This window comes from Dipteris shenzhenensis, chromosome 6 (assembly GCF_047967505.1).
Source record: "Dipteris shenzhenensis isolate YYH24624 ecotype China chromosome 6, Dip_SZ_1.0, whole genome shotgun sequence".
NCBI classification, from domain to species: domain Eukaryota; kingdom Viridiplantae; phylum Streptophyta; class Polypodiopsida; order Gleicheniales; family Dipteridaceae; genus Dipteris; species Dipteris shenzhenensis.
The window spans coordinates 36690975-36712650 of NC_141601.1; the positions used below are offsets into that span (position 1 = coordinate 36690975).

At 37.7% G+C, this 21676-nt stretch overlaps 2 protein-coding genes across 2 annotated transcripts in view; both read left to right on the forward strand.

Moving 5' to 3' along the window:
* LOC147901125 (copper transport protein ATX1-like) overlaps positions 1-11684 on the forward strand; it is a 193707-nt gene extending 182023 nt beyond the window's left edge. Inside the window, exon 4 of the transcript XR_015541199.1 lies at positions 11587-11684. The gene's annotated coding sequence lies outside the window, so the exon portion shown is untranslated. The remainder of the gene's footprint in view (positions 1-11586) is intronic.
* On the forward strand, positions 10725-11577 carry LOC147901128 (uncharacterized). The gene is made up of 3 exons (XM_087376199.1): positions 10725-10859; positions 11041-11128; positions 11236-11577. Exons 1-3 carry the CDS (start codon positions 10725-10727, stop codon positions 11454-11456), a joined length of 444 nt encoding a protein of 147 aa, XP_087232325.1. The 3' UTR covers positions 11457-11577.
* Positions 11685-21676: the final 9992 nt, after the last annotated feature.

Sequence of the window (21676 nt, forward strand, 5' to 3'; positions counted from 1 at the left end):
TTACCATTTACCAAGAAGTTTATCAGTGGGCAGATTGCATGAACAGATAGCAGATATCAGTGGACAGATTACATATATCAATGGACGGATTACATGCCATGGGACATATTGGAGCTTGATGATTATTGGTTATTTTTATTGCATTTGTATAAATATTTAAGCTCATTTATTGTCGTTAAAAACCTTGTAAAGCCTTCTAGGCTATTTTTTACATTTATTGCCATATGAAGCGCCTTGTAATAAACCCGACCATTCACTATTTAACGAGTATCAGTGGGCTACATAAGTGGATATCAGTGGAACAATTTTTAGTGGGTAGATTGCATCAGTTGGGTATCGGTGCACAGATATCAATGGATGGATAGATTACATGTCATCACAAAGATTGAAGCTTTATCACTAGAGGGCAAATCAATGGATGGACAGATTACATGTCTTCACGAAGATTGAAGCTTTATCACTAGAGGACATTTTATTCATTGTAAAGCTTTATTGGCTAATTTTTTTACATTTGTACAAATATTTAAGCCTTGTAAAGCCTTCTAGGCTATTTCCCACATTTATTGCTATAAAATACTTTGTAAAGCCCTCTCTGCTATTGGTCACATTTATTGCCATATGAAGCCTTGTAAAGCCAAGTTTTGGGCTATTTCCCACATTTATTTTATCAAGCGTTATATATTGTACTTTACTTGTATGTATCTAAATTCTTCATTATCTTTTCTTGTAGGATTATGGAGCAATCAACTAATGTGGGGGCTATCCTAAATGACTCTGAGATTAGAGCATGGGTCTCTGATGTCACTTTGAATTTGAAAGGAAAGGAATATAGCCCCAATGGCTTTGGTAGGTGGACTCGATATCACATGGGCAGAAGAGCTTGGTTTCTTCATCAAAAGGAAAAGAGACTCTTTCTACTTATGTCAAAAAGGGAGTTCAATGATGTTGAAGATCCATGGGATGCTACTTTCTTCAAAAAAGATATGACTTCAAGCCTTGTAGTAGGCATAATGATAGAGCCAAAAGAGACTTTTATGGATATTTTCACAAAGAGTTCAGATCCTGAAGTTGGCGGTCTTCATTTTGTTGTGTCAAGGAGAGACTCAAAGACCTTTGTGATGCCTCCTCCTCAACCATCAAAGTTTCTAGAGTTGCAAAGTGCATTGGAGGCTCTTGCATATACTTGGGAGCAATTTCCTAGTGTGGTGGCAAAAAGGCTGCATGCAAAGATAATGTTTGAGTACTTTCAGAATGCACAATATGCTCCTCATATTCAAGGATCTTCACATGAAGGAGATCAAGCTCAGACTTCGATGCAGGGACAAGAAGAACATGCACACTGTCACAAACATGTAGAACATGAGCGCAAACTTCTAGAGCAAGAAATGGTGGATGTAACTAAGGATGATGAAACACAAGCCCTGAGTGCATGGGAATTTAAAAAAATTGAAGAAGATCAAGGCCGATCCACTACAGTTATGCTAGAAGCTCTTGCTAGCAAACCATGACGTGAAATGCAAAAGGCTAGTACTGCAAGAGCCACAGTTCCAAGCAGTAAAAAAAGGCATCATCCCACTATAGAGAAAGATCATGTGGATGAAAAACGGTTAAAAGAAGAGAAAGATGAAGAAGACTCAATTACTGAGGCTGAAGATGATCAGGATGAACTTACATCAATCAAAAATCTTAATCTGCGTCTTAATAAAGCAGTAACAAATGATGATGTGGAATATATCTGGGGTCAAAGGACGTGGTTTGTGAATGCCAAAGATGTGGAAGCTGTAGCTGTCTTTACTAATAGCCGAAGCCTTGATATATCCTATGCACTACAAATATACGAGGCTTTGAGAGATGGAAAGAAACCTGTGGCAAGCAATGCGGTCCTGCACCCAATAATGTTTTGTCCAATCAAAAATAGCTTTCTGGATCAAATAACATTTACAGGGCCTACACATTTCGAGGAAACCTTCAGTCAATTCTTTAAAGACACTCTTAAAAATATTCCACATGAACAAGGCAAAGAGGCACAAGGTGAGAATATGCTAAAGGAAGCAAAGAAGGAATTCCTCCTTCATTACAGATTCCAGCCCATTGATGGTCAACATTGGGCTTATGCTTGTAATTAGATCGCAAAAGAAGCAAAGGAGGTCAAAAGACTCACTTCAGAACAATTTGCAAAAGATAAGTTCATTCCATTATTATCCTGCAACATTCTGTATATTCAAGCATGAGATCAAGTATTTGATTGAGTCCGAAAGACTTAATCATTATGTCCATGGAAAGCGTAAGATATCCTCAACATTAGAGGTCTTACAGAAGGCAAGGGTTATATGGGCAACATTTGGTTCTCCAAATCCTGATTTGAAGCGAAAGGTCACAAAAGCAGACGCCGACACACTCACAAACTTCTATACTTCTTTGAGTGCAGTTGTGCCTAGGGGAACTCAAGAGTGAGAAGAAAATATGACAAGCCTCAAGGTGGTGAGGGACAGATATGCCGACTACACTTCTATCATCTTTTGTCCTGTTGAGGTGTTCAATGAGATGCTTGAAAGGTGCATTGCTTGTGAGCGTGGACAGTTGACCTATGAAGCTCCTTTGTTTATCTCCGGAAAGTCAAAGGTAATGGATAAGAAGGAGTTGACGGCAAGGATGTGGAGGCCTATAAAGTACTTACCTGACAAGTATACATCCATGGCAGCACAAAAACTTGTAAAGAAAGAATGGTTTTTTGGAAAAAAAGACAAAGACCACTGCATGGAAGAATGCATCAATGTACAGGTGAGGCGTGATGCAGTGCATAGTGCCATTAAGTATTTGTTGTCAGAGAAACAAATTCCACTTACTCATTGTAACAATGACTATAATGTGGTCAAGCATATAGCTTCTTTGTCAACACCCAAGGTAAAGCTATGGGCAAACAGGTGGATTAAAAAGGATGAAGATGGGTCATAAATAGTAACCTCTTACATGAGAAAAGAAATCCCACAACAGGTGGTTGCATATGTGGAAAGATTAATCAGCAAGATAAGGATGCCGACAGATATGCACCAAAGCTTTCAATTCAATGTAGAGGTTATGGCAGAGTCTGGAAAGCTTGTGAACTTCAAGGGAGTTTCAGAAGATGACTTCATCAAGAATGAGTCAGCATGGGATAAGCCACAACTATTCTTTATCAATGAAGTTTCTAGTGATGATATCCATAACTTCATTGATAGAATAGTATATACCACCATTAGCAAAGTGGCAATTTGCAATATTGTCATTTTTGTTGATAAAAAAGACAAAGAAGCCATGCAGGTTACTCTAGAGCGAGCATTTTCATCAGATTTGAAGATCTATAGTGGTGTTTATGCAGCAAAGAGAGGCAAGAGAGAATGTGGCATAGCGATTCAATCTCTTGAATCATTCTTCTTGTGTATGCGGAGTCCCAACCCTGATCACTCCTTACAAAAGAACATAAGAGGGAATTCAAATAATTTGAGATTGATGCTAGAAGAGCAAGATATTCCCAGGTCCATACATTATCAAAAAAACAACTATGGAAGTCCTGCAAAAAGTGGGAGTCTCTTGCTTACCATGATGGAGAATTTGCTACCGGCAAGTTGGGAGGTCACCTTGTGCAGGATGGGATATTTATTTAAGGATCTCCTCAGAAAAGGAAACTCCACAAATATTATTGAAAACAAGCATTTCATGGCTTATTTTCAGCTTCAAGCAAATCTAACCACAGTCTATGAAAAAGAGATAGAGCACAAGGACACTGATGACATGGATGATTACCTTGAAGATCATAATGTCCCAGTTGATGATGATGAAAAGATGGACTTACATGACCCGTTCAGAGAGAGGTTGGTGGATGAAGAGAAAGATGTTGATGCCTTCTTTGATAATTATGGCTCACAGGGTTATGTAAAAAGGCCACTACGACAATACTTAGCAGTATGAACTCTCTATTTCTCAACTAAATACAAATTTTTAAATAAGATTTAAATTTAAAGATAATGAATCTAATCTCTCATATTTGTTTACAGGCAACAGAGGGAGAAGAAATGGATGAAGTCAATATGGAGGCACTCCCTTCTACTTCAGCGATGCAACCAGCTCTAAATTTGATTGAAGAATCCCATGAGCACAAGAGCTTTAAAGACACCATGGAAAAGCAGAATGACCACAAACATAGAATACAAGCTATGACAGAGACCCATTCTGCAAATTTAGCTGCATTGGATAAAATGGAGAGCTCATTTGAAGTTAGGATCGTTTTGAAACAAGAACCTCAGTATTTGAGCTTTAGTAGAGAGGAGGTTTCAATCCTCTCCAATCCTTTAAAAGAGGTTAATGACAATGTTATCCTGGCCATTCTCAGGTAACATTTTTTTATTTGTTGCTACTTCAATGAGCTAACATTTGTTTATTTGTTTACAGTGTAGTTATATATCAGTTTCCTAGTGCAGAATGCAAATCAATTCTATGAGCTAACGTTTGTTTATTTCTTGGTGTAGTGTAGTTATTTCTCAGCTTCCTGGTGCAGTGCAGAATCATGTCTACATGCTTGATGCTCTCCTTTCTTCTATTCTTAGCTCTCCTCAAAAGACTATAGAATATGTTTGTACTTGGTTAAGCCCTTTGAATTTAGATGGGGTGCGAGTCATCTTTATGCCTTATCATGAGGAGTAAGTATCAACTCCAACCTTATTTTTACTATTTCTTTGGCAAGTTTGTGTAAAACAATAATCGTTTTTATTCTGGTCATGTAGCTCACATTGGAGTCTGATCGCTTGGGACCTTGAAGTCAACCGTTTGTGGTTTGTGAATTCAATGGAAGGCTATCATGCCAACTCCCCAAGGTAATTATTCTCTTAATATTTTTGTTACTTTCTTATTTTGTATCTTATGATCATGACATATTAATAAATTTAATATGTTATGATGGACAGTGCTGCATATCGGCTAGTATCTGCTGTCAGAACAACCACGGAGCAATGAGACCAAGTAGAATTCAAACAACGTCTACCAATGGAGCAAAAAGATGGGCACAGCTATGGGTGGAGAGTTGCCTACAAGTGCATGTTGTTTCTTAGAGAGATTTTTGATTTGGAGTTACCAGTCAAAATGGAATCATATACAGAAGCCGATCTACTAGCATTTTTGGGTTGAGAGTATTCAGCGTCTAATTGCTACCATTGGGAAACAACCTGAAAATATGACTACATTGCAGCATGTATAAAACCTTATCTTTATACTTGTATGCTTGTTCAAGCCTTTAATTGGGATGTGTAAATCTCATAACTTTTTTATATTTTCCTCCAATATGTGTTATGTAGTAAGTTCAATAGCACAGTTTATGGCAAATCCAAAACAATCTCACTAGAATGCAGCCAAAAGAGTCTTGAGATACATAAGAGGTACAAGACAGTTTGGAATATAATACAGAGGAAGTCATCCAAGGTTGCATGGATACTATGACAGTGACTATGCCAGAGATCATGGACCAAGAGATCCACAAAGGGATATGCATTTTTCCTTGGTCAAAGTGCTATATCATGGTTATTAAACAAACAACCAATTGTTTCTTTGTCTTTGACTGAAGTAGAATATAGAGCACTCACTACAGGTGCATGTGAGGCTATATGGCTCAGAAGACTATTGTCAAAAACATATTACTTTGATGAGTCAAAGCCAACAACAATATAAAGGAAAGGGCTAGATGCCCTAACCCTAACACTTACCCTAAATGGGTTTGTATATATTCTACATTTTCAACTAAATCTAGTGTGCAGTTAGTCATTTGTGGTGTGCTCTCTCACTGTGCCCTCTCTTCTCATCTCCACTCTTCTCCTCTCCCCTCTTCATATTTTGTCAGGAAGCACGTTAACATGCTATGCTTTTTATGCTTGTTAGTAGTAGTAGTTTCTTAAAAAGTGGCTCTGGTAAATTGGAAGCAAATTAAATCATAATTTTATGCAAATTACACATTAATATAGTTTGTTTCAAGATCTTTTGAATGATATATAGCATGATAAGAAATTTCTCATTGTGGGCCATATTTGGATCGAGTTAGCACATCCAAAAATTGTGCTAATTATCATTGTCCAAGGACATGATTTTTTGTACACATTAACATGCTTTCACCCTTCACAACCAAAAACCTTCAGAAAAGAATCGTTAGTTTATTTAGCTTTCCATGCCTCTTTTGGAATGCCATGATCTAATGAACTTAAAGGTGATATTCCTTATTATACGAAGAGTTGTATTCATTGTTTCAGCCCAAAGCTATAAGGGCAACCCCGTGTGTAGTCTCATGCTTCTTGCATGATCCATGATTATTTTGTTCACCCTCTCTAACAATGGATTTTCTTATGGTGTCCTTGGAGTTGTCTTCTCACTATGAATTCCATTGTATGGACAATACTATCAATTTCTTTATTGTAGTATTTGCCTCCATTATCTAATCTGAGACAATACTATCAAATTCTTTGTTGTAGTATTTGCCTCCATTATCTAATCTGAGACCCTTCAAATTGGGTTCAACTTCTTTCCTATCTCATTCTCAACCAAATCTCACCACTTCTTGAAAGTTCAAAGACATCAGGTTTTCTTTGAATGCAATAAACCCAAGTTTTCCTAGTTGCATCATCAATAAAATTAACATAATAGTAAGAACCACCAAGAGATGATACATTAGCAAGACCCCATACATATGCTTACATATGTGTGCACAAGCTCTAGCTTTTCTGTCTTCTTTTGTTTCCCAACTTTGAGAAATCATACTCTCTTTTGTTTTCCATAAACATAGTCCTCACAAAAATCCAATCACCCTATGAGCACCCTGCTTCAAACTTGGCAACAATTTTTAGTAGTGAAGAATCTACACCTCTTTATCACTTATGTGACCAAGCCTATGATGCCACAAAGCTATATCTATGCCTGTAGAAGCTAAATCTTAGAATCATTGTTTAATGATGTCAAAGCTTCATAGCAGGAGTGCATTCCATATAGGATATCTGAGACTAAAGTTGGAGAAGAAAATATCGGGGTTACACAAAATCTTTCTACCAAAGTGTCCATAGGATCAAAGGCAAGAAGACTCTCATTTACCCATAATTTGAGAAAGAAAAAAATACATTGTCTCATAGTAGCTTGGATTTGGGGAATATTGGAAAGCTTGGTGTTAATCCCATCTTTGAAAGCAACTCCTCATCTTGTGCAATGCAAAATGCGAATACTTCTTGTAGAACCACATTCAAAGGACTAAAGTGTTCTTGAGGATACAAGGAAATTTGAAAAAAGTATATATACAAGATGTATCTCTTATGAGCGGGGAACTTGTAAAAAATGTCAAAAGAATGGAGTGGGGATGATTTTGTTGACAAGTTTTTTTGCAACAACTTTGATATTTTTTTTGCCTTTTTTGGAGTCATCAATCTATTTCAATGATATGTTCAAACAAAGCCACAAGGGCACATTCTTGAGTATGGTTGCAATGCAATGTTCAAACAAAGTCCATGTTTCAATACACTACCATAAACTCAAGGGGGTCACTATATGCAAGCCCTTCATATAATGTGCATTTAAGGCCTATTTTTTAAATCCCTTATTTATGAATATTGTTTGATTAAAATACTCTTTTTCTATACGAACATTTAGCTTTTTAAAAATGATATCCCTCTATAAATATATTTTTGTTGGAAACATGATTTAAGAATATCCTTTTGCTAGACCCATATCATGATAGTCACATTTTTTGCATGTGACCCTCCCAAGGCAATCGATTTCTTTGATCTATACCATAATAATTTTGAGGACTATAATTTTTTGATAGATTTTTTTAGCCACATAGCATTTCCTTTTAGAGGTTAAAACATCCAAAGTTAATGTGAACCATCACTCTAAAAGCATAGTTATCATAACTACAAAAGCTCCATGATATCAAGCTAGATTGTCACATACACCCTACCCTTGAAGAGCTCAATAGGTAGAAGACCTTTGTTGATGTGAGGCATGGAAGAAATGGACCTTGTGACATATGTTGTGTGAATCCTTCACAATTTCATGTTAAAGATGCAAATTGAGCATTATCTATACTAGAAGGACCTTTTCTCACCAATAGGTGGGATAACAAAGAAGCATGCATGTATGTTAGCTAAACACTTGGATGTTCTTGACAGAAAAGCATTAGGAATGATATGACTCTGTTTGATAGCATCAGTGGATTTCAACATCTTTGATTCAAAGACAACAAAAAACTTGATGAGCATGTTAGATATGTGGTAGGAAATACCATCAACTTCTAACAAGACATCTCTTATGAAGCATTTATTCAATATAAAGATGTTAGAAGGTGGGTCTATAGCCAACTAAGGTCTCCAGGAGTAAAATTTGATGATGAGTTTCAAGTTTTATTGATTTTGTGCTCATTGCTAGAAAGTTGGGATGTCTTAGTCATGGCTTTGAGTAACTCTATTTTTGGGTCAAAAACTTTAAAGTTTGATGGTGTAGTTGGTGTTATCCTTTGCAAGGAAATGTGATGACAAAGAACAAGTGAAACATCAATGCTTTCACTCTTGTTAACAGGGGAAGACAAATGAAGAGAGAAAAAAAAGTCCAAGAAATTATGACAAGTCAAGAAGGAGCCGATCCAAATCTAAAGGGAACCTGAAGTGCTAGCATTGTGGGAAGAAAGGATACTTGAAGAAGGACCGTTCATTGCAAAAGAGAAAGGAAGGAGATGGACAACAAGATAATACACGTAGGAAGCAAATCTAGTAGGTACTATGTTGCAAGATGCCTTAATTCTTTCATTGGATCTCAGGGGATTCATTTCATGCTGCACCTCATTGGAAATATTTTAAAGACTAGGTTCAAGATGATTTTGAATAAGTTTATTTAGGTGATGATGAAGCATGTAAGATTTTTGGAAAGGGCAATACGCTAATGTTTTAATAAGAAGAAACTTAATTTCAACGGTACAATTTGATGCTGAAGGTTGCATGACCACATGTAGAAAGTCACTAATGGATCAATGGTAATAGCAAAAGGATTAATGGAAATAGGAAAAGTAGACAAGGTAGCTACACTGAATCTGTACCGACAATGCTTACTCTTCTATAGAGGATTAAAGATGGCAACGAAAGATTTTATGTAGTTAATGGTGAAAAGATATGAGAAGTTGCATATTATACATTACCCGGTAATCCTATCACCATCACAATTTTGTATATCTCGTGTCAATCTCACAAGAACCAAATTAAGGGATTAAAAATTTCATGTTTTCTAATGATTTGTCTACTTGTCTCTTTACTCTTTTAAGGCTTGAACAATTTAATGGTATCCTAAAGATTAGCTACTTAATGTATTTGTAGATTGTAACTATAAAAATAAAGTGGCAGCTTTTGATACATTTTATATTCATGAAAATTCTTCAAACCGTTGAGAAATTCTATGCCAATGTTTGAAAGGAATTCTTTTTAACGTGTATTATTCACCAATGGTATGAAATAAAATAAAATAATCTGAAAATAATTACATTATAATATTCTATATATGAAAATAATAATCTATGAATATTCACCACTATATTATAATAAAATAATCTATGAATAATGTTATATAATATTTGCCATCATATTATAATATAATATGTATACATTTGATAAAAACATCAATGGCTTTGAAACAATGTTGAGAGACTAGGGAGAGTGGAGGAAGAGAAAGAGCAATAAAAGTGTGTGAATTTGTGTGATAAAAAGTGTAGACCATGAGTTCAATATGGCCATCTATACATCTCAACATTAATTAAGTGGCTTAGGCTAGAGTAAGAGCTAATGCTAATTGAATAATTAGGTAAATATACATGTCATGTTAGACATTATGAGTAAGAAAGAGCCATTTGTAAGCTAATAAGTCTACACAAATTTAAGGATTATTTTTATTAATTAAGAAGAGGCATTAATTTGACATCAGATAATATCTATTTGAATGTGTGCAAAGCACACTTCTAGGACCAATTATAAAGCTTGTGTATGCTTTTAATTCTAAAACTCTTATCCTTAAAATCTACCTAAACAAATATCACTGCACCTTAGTTCAAATTTTGGCTAGCATACTTGATATTTGTAGAACCATAAGGCTAATTAACATGAAACTATAATATGGTATACTAGTCTAGTTACAAATTGTAAAAGGGCTACACAATAAAGATCCTTTGAAGAGAGGTATTCTTACTATCTTGGGCGGCCTTCTACTCACTTAATTCTCGAGTTTCTTTGGGGTCAAGCAAAGTTGATGTGGGACTCAGATGGGAGTTTTGGGATAAGTTTTGTCGAGCTGATGTGGGACTCCTACGATTTGTTCTGTGGGACTCCTATGATTCGTTCGGAGCATGTGCACGTTCATAAGACTCAAGCTATCAAAAGAGTAAGGTGGTCGAGTTTCCATGTAAAGTTGATGTGGGACTCCTATAAGAGTTTGAGTTAGTCAAATGAGACTTTGTTGGGCTTTGTCTCCACGTTCATAAGAGTCGAGCTGTCCAGCTTGCCAACTTAGTTGCTCTCAAGAGTAACTTGACTTGATGGTCAAGCTTCCTTTTCATGAGCAGTTGAGCTATGGCGACTCTTCGCTGAGATATCAACAGATGAGCCATGGCGCAGCTTCAGGAACCTTGACTCAGTATCAGGAGAGCCCTTGCTCTCCACGTTTCCCTGGCCTTTTGCCGGCTACCCATGCTTACTTTTGCCTTTTGCCGGCTACCCATGCTCTCATACGGCGATAATTCTACCACCTCCTTCCGTATAATTGTTGTTTCCTCTCTCTTCCTGCCCTCCAAGCTCGCTGCCGAATTCGTCATCATGCCAGAAGTCCGCCTTAATCGCATTTTCATATCATTTTTACAATATGGCATCTATAGTATAATTGTTTTGATTCGTAGCGCGTTCGTAAACCGTAGCCCTTAACCTTCCCCTCGCGTCTATACTTGCAGTTTCAGTGAAGCTCCCTTGTCGATTTGTTACACTTAACCTTTGTTTCCTTTCCTTGCAGTTGAAAAAACAAACCGTGGCATTCAAGGTTCCTATGCACTGCCCGGCATGCAATCATAAGATCTCCAATATTCTCCAAGACATGGACGGTGCGTTTCCAGCTATCAGTTAACATAACACCTAAGTTTCATCAGCAGGGTGCTTTTTTCTGACTGTGATCCACCTCATGCGTTTTCGACATGGATCTTTGTCGCAGACGTAGAATCATACAGTGTGAATTTCCCTCAGGAGAAAGTAACAGTGTCGGGGAAGATTGATGTGGAGAGAGTGATGAGAAAGATTGCCAAGAAGACTTGCAAACCCGTACAGATTTGGGAAGGCGGAGAGGAGAAGAGCGATTCTGAGACGAAGACGAAGGCATCCAACCCGCCGGACAATTACTTCAGCGACGAGAACCCCGACTGCCGAATCATGTGAAGGGAAGGCCCCTGCAATTACGTAATAGGAGAGGTGCCATATAGAAAATATGGCTGAGCGAAATTTGTGAGATGCGGCCACGGGGAGCGGATAGATCCATTGCACATCTGTGCACAGAGCGAAATTTGTAAGATGCGACCACAGGGAACGGATAGATCCATTGCACATCTGTGCACGTCCATGCGGAGGAGGAGCGTCAAATGAATGTGAATATAAGATTATGGTTGACTCGCGGTTCTCATCTAACAGTCTGCAACAGAACAGAAAAGTCTACAAATGGTTTTGGAATATGGGATTACATTTTATAAGTGGAATGATATTCTTGTTGATAACCTGACCTCATACTCAAAAAAATGCCATAAATCTATCTACTATGCGCACAGATTTGGTCACATAAATTCTAATATGTTAACAAATAAGGCCATGGCAGACTACTATTAGACTAGTATTGTGGCAAAATGTTCCGCTTTTCTTCAAGGCACTACTTTTGGGAAGATTTCCTGGATAACAATCCCTTATACTTGAGTGCGCATGGCACTCTTGGGAGACAAAGGAAACAAAGATGGTTGAAAAGTGATACTTTCCTAAGAGTGTAGAATTTGGTATGTGCATTGCATGTTGTTGATCACTACTACAAAACACTATAAATGTGACATTAATTTTTTATTTTCTTCACTTTAAATTTTCAAAACATTGAAATACTTTCTAAAAGATATGAGTATTAAAAATTATTGACATGGAAAGCGTTGATATAAATATTGCAAATTTTATCAAAATATATGCCAAATTTTTACTTAAAAATGAGTGATAAAAATTATTGAGAGATGTGAGCAAGATATTAACGTGGAAATAAGCACATAAATAAATGTGAAATAGCATTGATAAAAACGTTGATAAAAGACTCAAAATGGGGGTAAAACTGATCCTTAGAATTTATGGAGGACGCTCAAATATTTCAACTGCTCCAACATCCCTCTTCTCTAATGCCCTTCATCTCCCATTGGCCTTCACCATCTAGTGTAATAAAGTGTTAAATGATCATGATCAACCATAGTCAAGTCAAGTACATCTTATGAATGCAAACACCATAATCATCTTATAAATTTTGAGATAAGATCAAACTATCCTCATTCTTGATGACATGTGCAGGAGGTGTATTAGAAGTGCTGGCTTACATGTCCTCTATTGCATCACTTGGATAGAATATTGCTCTACTTCCACAGCTTTAAACACATGGTGCTATCGAGGTGCAATTGATATCATATACCACCCCTTGTTGTCAATGCGATTATGTTGAAAAATAACTTGAGAGTCAAAGAGGACAATCCATAATAAGTTCATAGCTCACAATGCATGCAATTAATAAATGCATTTATATAAGATAAAGTGCTTACTTGCCCATAATGCACAAGTGTCTGTAAGATCACCCCAAATTTTGTTGAGTCTATGGCCAAAAAAACAATTAAATCTCTCCTCACATTAACTTGAGCCCCTCTACACCTGACCTTCAACCACTTGACATCAAAGATTAATATCTTGAATTCTCCAGAGTCCAAAGTTCTTTTAGAGAATGTCTTATATGATTCCAACATAATCTATCTCACTTGCAATGAGATTTGTATTACCTGTCTTGTGAAAAGTTTGCCATGACTTCATACTAAAATACATTGCACTTTGTATCAATCTTCTTTACTCAAAGTGATTACCATGCAAACCACATCACATTGAATGAATGATTCTAACGATCGTAAAGAAAATTAGCATTTTGGTAATAGGTCTTTCCAAAATTACCCAACTATAACAATAATTGCTTAGAGGATGAGAGAGTCTGAGGATGTCAGATGACCACTGGTGTGAAGCCCCCCCTCCAAATTTTTTTAATTTGAGGAATTATGGGACAAGTGATTGCATGATGCAAGAGAGAGAGGGTATACTCCCTCACTTGAACTGGGCTAGATGATGGCTAGTTCCTAACAAAGCACTTTTTGAGCTTGCATGCAAAAGAAAAATTTTATGCATCATCTAGCGATCCCCAACTTTGTCATGTCGAAGGTTTACAGGAGAAGGTGATGAATGGGGGATGACATCACCCCGTGCAGGATGTGCCAACGTAGTCGACTTGCCCCAGCTATGCAAGGGCCCTTTAGACATCTTGCTCTTTCTTCAAGGGACTAAATAAGAAAAAATTCACTCTGACTCTACTAAGCTCTTGCCCAAAATGAGCCCAAAATCTTCCCCTAGTTTAGAGCCGATGTTGAAGAGAGAGAAAGTTCTAAAAGAAGAGTGCTCAATGTTAGAATAGGTGGTCCACTTGATGGAAAGATGCAAGATTTATAACACATAAGTCTCCAGTGGTGAAAATTCATACTGTCTTCTTGAATGAGCATCAACTACCTTAACTCAAATGTAGGAGTTGGCTATATCCACATCCCTTAACCCCCTTATACATACCTAGAATGTTGGATGCATGACAACTAGATTAAGAAGCATCTAAATGTAGGTAACATGCCACTCTTGAGAAATGATTGCATCTTGTTCCTTTTAAAAATTTAAAAAATTCTGAATGATGTCATTAGGAGCGAGATTTTTAATATCTACAATTATCCCTATTAGCACGTCTATGGTATACAAATTTCAATTCATGCATGCCCACCCCCCACCAAGGCCCCCATTTGAGTCAAGTTGCTAGCTAATATTCCATTGGCAGTACACTTATCTCATATTGAGATTCTTTGTGCACCCTTGGGTCGATTCTTATGAAATAATCAAGATAAATATATTAGCCCAAGAGGTAACCTGCAAGCCTATGGAGGGTCTGTGCTCAGTCTATGTAATGATGAATGTAGCAATAGAGCACCAAAATCTAAAGTCTTGGACGATGAACAAGGTGGAAGGTTGATCAAGAAGAAATTTTTAAAAAATATTCCAAATTCTTACTTTTAATATGGAGTTGTGGGGCCATTTCATTTGGGATTTCCCTCGCAAGGCTAATAGGAATATTAACCGAGTCTCTCAAGAAGAGGCCCAGGAGCGAGAAGGTAAGGTCAACCCTAAAATTCCTTAGGATAAAGTGACCAAGGAGGGAGAAGTTAAGGTAACCCTAAAATTCCCAGGATAAATTGGCCCATCAAGAAGAGATTGCAAGAAAAGATAAGAGAGACCTAGTGATAGAAGACCAAAGTAGACCTAGCTCCAACCTTGGAAGGAGTGAAGGACTTCCCCCTGCAAAGTTTTCCCAATCCTTTTGATGTCCTATACTAGGATCAAGATGAAGGCTTTGAGTTAGATACAAACTCGAATGTTGTTGTTTTTATAATCCAAAATTTGGAGGAGCAACTGGAGAAATCAAATAAAGAGATGCTGATTAAAAATGAGGGCCCCCATTCATAGGTATTAAGGGAAGGAAAAATAGGAGGAGGTAAGACCCCCCTAAATGGACTTTTAGACAACAAGGAGCAAAAGAATCCTATTACGAGAGTGAGTTTTACACCAAAATGTTCTACTCCCTTCAAGAAAATCCTAATAAGAATTTATTTATGGACTGTACATACTTTTCTTTTCTCAGTATTAAGGTGCACGCCCTTTCTAATGATTTTTGGTGTGCCCTTTGGAGAAGGTGGCTTAGAGACAAAACTTTAGACCCAGACATTTTAGCCCTATAGTAGGTCAAGGTAGAGGGCCCTACTCTCCATTAGTTACAAAAGGTGGATAAAGAAAGAATTTGGTTAGCGTTAGATCATGATGGAAGATAAGGATGGCTCCACCCTTGGTATTACAAAAAGCCAATGGATAAGAACATACCAATTTGGTCTTTGGGAAGCATGGGACAAGAGTGGACTTTGTGAATCCCAAGTTCTCATGTTCTATCTTCTCTATCTATGTCCCCAACTCCATTAGAGAAAGAACTTTGCTTTGGGACGGCTGCATTCTCCCCATCAATACCATTCAAATGGGTAAATCTAACATGGTAGAATATCATAATAATAGAGGGAACCATTAGGGAAACATGAAAACAACCAGTGCGTTAAAAGCTTGGATAAAATCTTGATTCAATTCAAGGATCATGTTGGTTTGGTGGATATTTCAAAGAGCTCAACATTCACATGGTGCAATAACTAAGTGGGTCAAATGCAAATGATCATGCAAATCTTGTTTTTAGACCAAAATTAGAGACTCCAAATGCATAATATAAATCAATACACTCTTTCTAATTTTCTAAGAAAGAATGTGTGTGTGTGTGTGCACACGTGCATGCATGCGTGCGTGCATGTGTGTGTGTGTGTGTGTGTGTGTGTGTGTGTGTGTGTGTGTGTGTGTGTGTGTGTGTGTGTGAGAGAGAGAGAGAGAGAGAGAGAGAGAGAGAGAGAACCCATTTATCTCATTTGTTAAAACTTAACTCTTAAAAGATTTAAGCATTTACACCCTAAACCCATAAGATTTAATCATCAAGGCTAAAAGGATTGGAGTTATCATCATTGTTCTCATCTTGATCATTGTACTTGTCATTATTGTGGTTCAAAAGGCCAATAAGGTCATCCTTATACTCCTCTTTCTCATTGTCATCATCGCTAGTATCATCTTCTTCCTTGACAACCCCCTTAATTGTTACAAGTGCAACAATGATGGTTTCACTAATGGGTTTCACTAATGTGAGAAACATCTTGAAAAGGGTTGGAAGAAAAAAAAACATCATATATCCATTTCTAAGATTGCTCCTCATATCCTCAATTTCCACCATTTCTATGTAGGTGTACCTTTGGCTAGTGCTTGTACCCTGGGGTGCTAACTTAATATGTATTATGTTACTACCCTCCTCCAAAATCTAGGGTATGGGGGGACAAGTCCCATATATAATATGCATGTATTTTTCTTACAAAATTTTTGAATAGGGTCATTGTTTGCTTGGGTGCAGCCATTTTTGGTGAGGTTCAGGGACTTTTCTATATATAGCTACCTTGCATGACCCATAACTTATGCATTGTTCAATGGAATTGGGAAACTTTGTCTTCAAGTTGTAGCACACATTCCAAACTTGAACATGAGAGCAAAAAATTATGGAATAAGGATTTGGAACGAGACCATTAAAGCATTACAAGTGCTATGTTACATGTGAAGCATGCATCCTAAAGACTATAGGATATAGCAATTTATTCAAAAACATCAAATTTTTGTTCTATACATACATGCAACCAAGTAATCATTCTAAATTACATTACATGAGGTTCTCAACCCAAGGACACACCTAAATGAGATCATTATGCATGGGTTAATGGGCCTCCAATGTTGTGCTAAAGCTTGATGCTTACCCATTTGAGGACACGCTCCATAACTTTTTTTTGATTTGTTGAAAACTAAAACGGGTTAAAAATTTGGAATCCAAACTATTGAGACTAGTGGATGGTGGTCTTAAAACATTGATAGTTATTGGTATTGGTATCTAGATTCACCCTAAAATGGAAGAAGTTGGAAAAGTGCAATTTGTGCATGTGCGATATTTTAATAAATCCAACACTATTTAGAATTTTGAATTGTTTCTTTTTCCATGCACTTGCTTGCTATATGGCTCATAAGCATGCCAAAGGTCATTGCATTTAATAATACATAGCATCCAACCCAATAGCATGCCCTTTGGCCTATTTGTGTTTTGAAGCATTTTAGGCCACATTGCACTTGTTTGGGATATCCAAGTCTGCTGACGTGTATCGTCGGAGGGGGGGGAAACTGACGGCTAAAATTTCACTACTCTCATGAATTTTGAATTTCCACACCTCCCTCCCATCAAATTTTGGAAGATTAAGTACCTGCAACAAACGCCCTGCAACCTGCACGCACCTTGATGTGACCTTGCATAGACTTTTTTTGGCCATTGTCTTCTTTCAAGTAAGTTGTCTTCTATTCTTTGCTTGCCTCACTAGCTAGCTTCTCTGGGTCTATTCTGCATCAATAGCAACATGCAACTGACCATGGCTTGCAAGAGAAGTAGACTGAGGCTGCAAGACAGGAAAGCCGAAAAGCCAGGTCAAGGCACAAGGAATAGAGTGCGGGTCAAGGAAAGCGCTGGCACGGTATCGAATCGACAACGGAAGACACTTTTGCAACATCTGCGAAGGGAGAAACAAGGAGAAGAAAGAAGACTCCTTGCAGAGCAACAACAAGAAGCGGTTGCAGATACATGCATTTGATCATTGCCATCGGAGTGAAGAACATGAGTTGTGGTGTCACGATTGGTGGGAGCATTCAAGGCAGCAACATCAGGCCATTCAGATGATTAGCAGCCTCGAGTCTTCACAAGCTTTAGCCTGCATCCTAAAGTTCATAGAGTAACAACCCTACTAACACCTCAGGAGATGTATACCCAAGAGGCGATGCTCTCTAACCTGAGAAATGGCCTACAGAAAGTGAAAGGGGTGCACAGCTTAGATCAACTAGCTTCAAAGAGGGCGACATTAGCTATGTTGGTGTCCCCTAAAACAAAGGAGAAATGGCTTGGGTGCACAATGTCGAAGATGTTGTCAATCAGAAGGACCAACGTGGCTTCAGCGGTTGAACGTAGAGTAGAAGCCATACACGATCATCCCGATCTGAGAAGTCTGTGGGCTTTAATAGAACACAAGAAAAGGAGAGACAACCTAAGTGCGGAAGTCATTGCTATAGTGACGATGTTTTGGCACGAAAATACGAGAGTTTCTCCACATAAAAAAGACATCTATAAGAAGTGGATGGGACGCAAGGTGTTTGAGGAGCACATCATACACATGCTAGATACAACACAGGTCAGTGATGCCTAAACCAGCCTGGTGGATGTTTGTGATTGAGCTTTGGGATAGTTTACTTGTCTCATTTCTTAAACCAGGCTTGGACTAAATGTGATCATCCTAAATTAGCCCAGTGATTGGAACATCATGCAACCGTAGGCTGGTTCAGCTCAATCGCTAGTTATGTGATTGTCCTAAACCAGCATGGTTGAACAGACATTAGTTGTTGTCTAGCCCAATGGCATGGTTGAGCAAAAATTAATAGTTATATATTTTGTAATATATTATTATTTTACTAAACCAACCCGGTGGTTGGAACATCATGCAACCGTGGCTGCTTCATTCAGCTCAATCACCAGTTATGTGATTGTCCTAAACCAACGTGGTTGAATAGATATTAGTTATTGACCAGCCTAGTGGTTAAAATTATTGTCTTAGTACTTAAATTTGTTAAATTTAATTTCCTGCTATTCGGGTCATATACCACTATTAAATTGTGGAATTCAGAAATGAAAATAAATATATTGTTATTTTCTAATGGTGAAATTCAGAAATGAAAAGCAATATACTTTTTATCGTCTAATATGTGAAGTTGAGACCGTCAGGCTAAACCATCTCGGTGGTTGAAACTATGACAGTATCCTAAACCATCTGACCTCCATTGGGAGTTCTAGGGTAAAATTGAATTTCCAAGTTTAGGAGGGTCAAGGGTTTAGAAGGAGTTTTTAGGTTCAAAAAGGATGTTGAAGTTGGAAGGAAGTTCAAGGTGAGGAGGGTCCATGGTTTAGAGTACCCTACATGTTGGAGAAGTCGTCTCTCTCATGGATGTTGGAGGAAAATGGATGAGGAACTAATCTAGAAGTGTGAGGGTTTTGTGGAAGAGTAGGAGTGGTAGAGAATGAATGTGTACAAGCAAAGGGGTTCGATGAGAGAAAGAAGAAGACAGGAGGAGGGGGGAGGGGAGAGGAGGAATTGCAAGGTTAGAGAAGGGGGAAATGGGAGACAAGGGCAAGACATGTTATATAGGATGTTGGTAGTGCAAGCGAGAATGGACACTTGGAGACAATTACACAAGAACACCAAAGTTGAGCTGAACACAAAGCCCCAAAGAGTCTGGGCTAAATTCCATTATTGTAGAAATTGTAGGAATTTCTCTCTCTACATGTAAGAGTTGCATGTAGAAATTGTATGTAGGGCTTTCAATTTTTCTCTATGAATGTAGGATTCACATGTAGGACCTGCATGTAGGAACAACATGCATGACTTTGACTCTCTCTCTCTCTCTCTCTCTCTCTCTCTCTTTGTGTATGTAGGAATCACATGTAGGATTCATAGAACTTTGTGTCATAGCATCCCTTTCCTTCTTGTTGAGTGGCCCCATAATTTCTCTTTTCTTGTGCATTGTGCTAAAACTGACTTATTTGTTAGCAAATTGGCACATCATTGGGTACTTGATGTTGAGAGTAATGAATACTAAGTGTGCTAGATTTTGCATATTGGTCATGGTTCATTGTTTGCCTAGAGGAATGTTTGTAAGAGAAATGAAGATGAGGTTGCCAATGATGAGGCTCGAACTTGTGTGTATATCTTTGGAACTCATGGGTGAATTTGTGATATTAATAATGTCAATAATATTGAGTTGGATTAGACTCCTAGGCTACCACCTCATCATCTTCTTCAACCTTCTTCCATCTCTCTCCCATTTTTCCGAATTTTGCCTGAATCTTGTAGCTTCAATTTCTCTAGCTCCAGCTGTTAACTTTCAAAATGCTTATGGCTCCAACTTCCCCATGCTAGGATGCACCTCTTCACTATTGGGATTGATGGAATTTTACTGTGAGCAACTGTGCTGCTTCATTCTTTCCTCGCCAATCTAGCTCAAAATTCTGCCTGTTGGGAGACAATTTTGCAAAACCCTCTTAGTCATAGTTGGGCGACCTTATGAGCTAGCTGTTGTTCAATTTTGAGCACATTTGGTCTACAAACAAAGGAGAAAATGCAAAAAAACCAATTGAGTTTGATGCTATTGTCCCAGGCGACCTGATGCAACATTGTGCATCTACTTGACTGAGGATTCTCTCTAGTATTCAAGCTTCCATTTGCCTTTTAAAGCCCTCTCAAAGCTTTTCTCTTTAGCTTCAATTGCACCCTCCAATTTCATATAGCTCAATCTAGGGATAATAGTGATATCTACTTCTAAGATGAACCATTGAATATGGTTAAGTGCTAGAAAGTTTCATTATTATCTCAATTATCTTTGGTCTTTTGGATGCTTTCTCATTTGAAATGATCTAAAGCATTTTTTAGTCTTATCTTTAGAGCATTGTCCTACAGTTTGACAGTTTTGGTAAATGCTCATGATGCATTTATGATATATTTTGAATTGAATATGTTTGAATACTATTTTGTGAAGGAATAGACATTGCCTTGTAAAAGGTAAGACCTTTCTAATGGCTAATATGAGTAAGATAGATGGTCATTCTTTCCATACTTGGCAGAACAAGGTCAAGTTCATTCTCATGAAGAAAGGTCTATGGAATATTGCTTGTGGAAAGAAGAAGAAACCTTCAACAAGAAAAGGTGAAATTCAGCATGGACAGTAAAAGATGAAAAGGCTCTAGCAATTATTGCTTTGGGTCTTATTCATGAATATATTCATCACATTGATGGGAAGGACACTTCACATGATGCATGGAAGACACTTGACAAGATATTTGATGCCAAAGGCAAGCACTCAAAAATGAAGATACTTATTCACAAAATTTTAGAATGCTTTTGTGGAAAGACCAGTCACATTGATGAAGAGCTTGAACATAAGAAGAAGATCAAGGAGAACAAGGAAAAGAACTACATCAACAAAGGTTTCAACAATGGTTCCTACTATAACTCCAAAGAGAATGAAGCATATCCTCCTAAAGGAAGAACTCCATCAACAAATGAAGAATCAAATTTTGTGGTAGATGCAGATTGGGCTTTCTAGAGTCCAATATTTTTGAACTTTGGTCATCACTTGGTCATGTAGTCAATTTTGAGGTTCTCTGCCTGGACTAGTACTCTAAAAAGAATGTTATAGTTTTGCTTTAGTCCATATAGTCTTTGTAAATCACCTTTGGTCACCATATGATGTAGGCCATGTGATATGTGTTTGCTCCCATGGTACCTCTTGCAGACATGAGAAACTAGGTCCACACAAAGGCCTATGGTTAATCCTTATACATGCAAGGAAGATAACCATTTGGGGAGGTCTATCCCATTTTTGTAAACCTTGACCCTTGGGCACCTTTGCTGGCATGAGATCCTAGCCATAGATTTATCCTTGCCACCATGAGATGGCATGAGAAACTATGAGACTAGATGTATCCTTGACATAGCATGAGACAAACCCTTGAGGGGGGGTATGTTGGGATATGTGTGATCAAGGGCTTGCTAGGTGCATGTGTGCATCCACTAGCAGTCATATGGTTG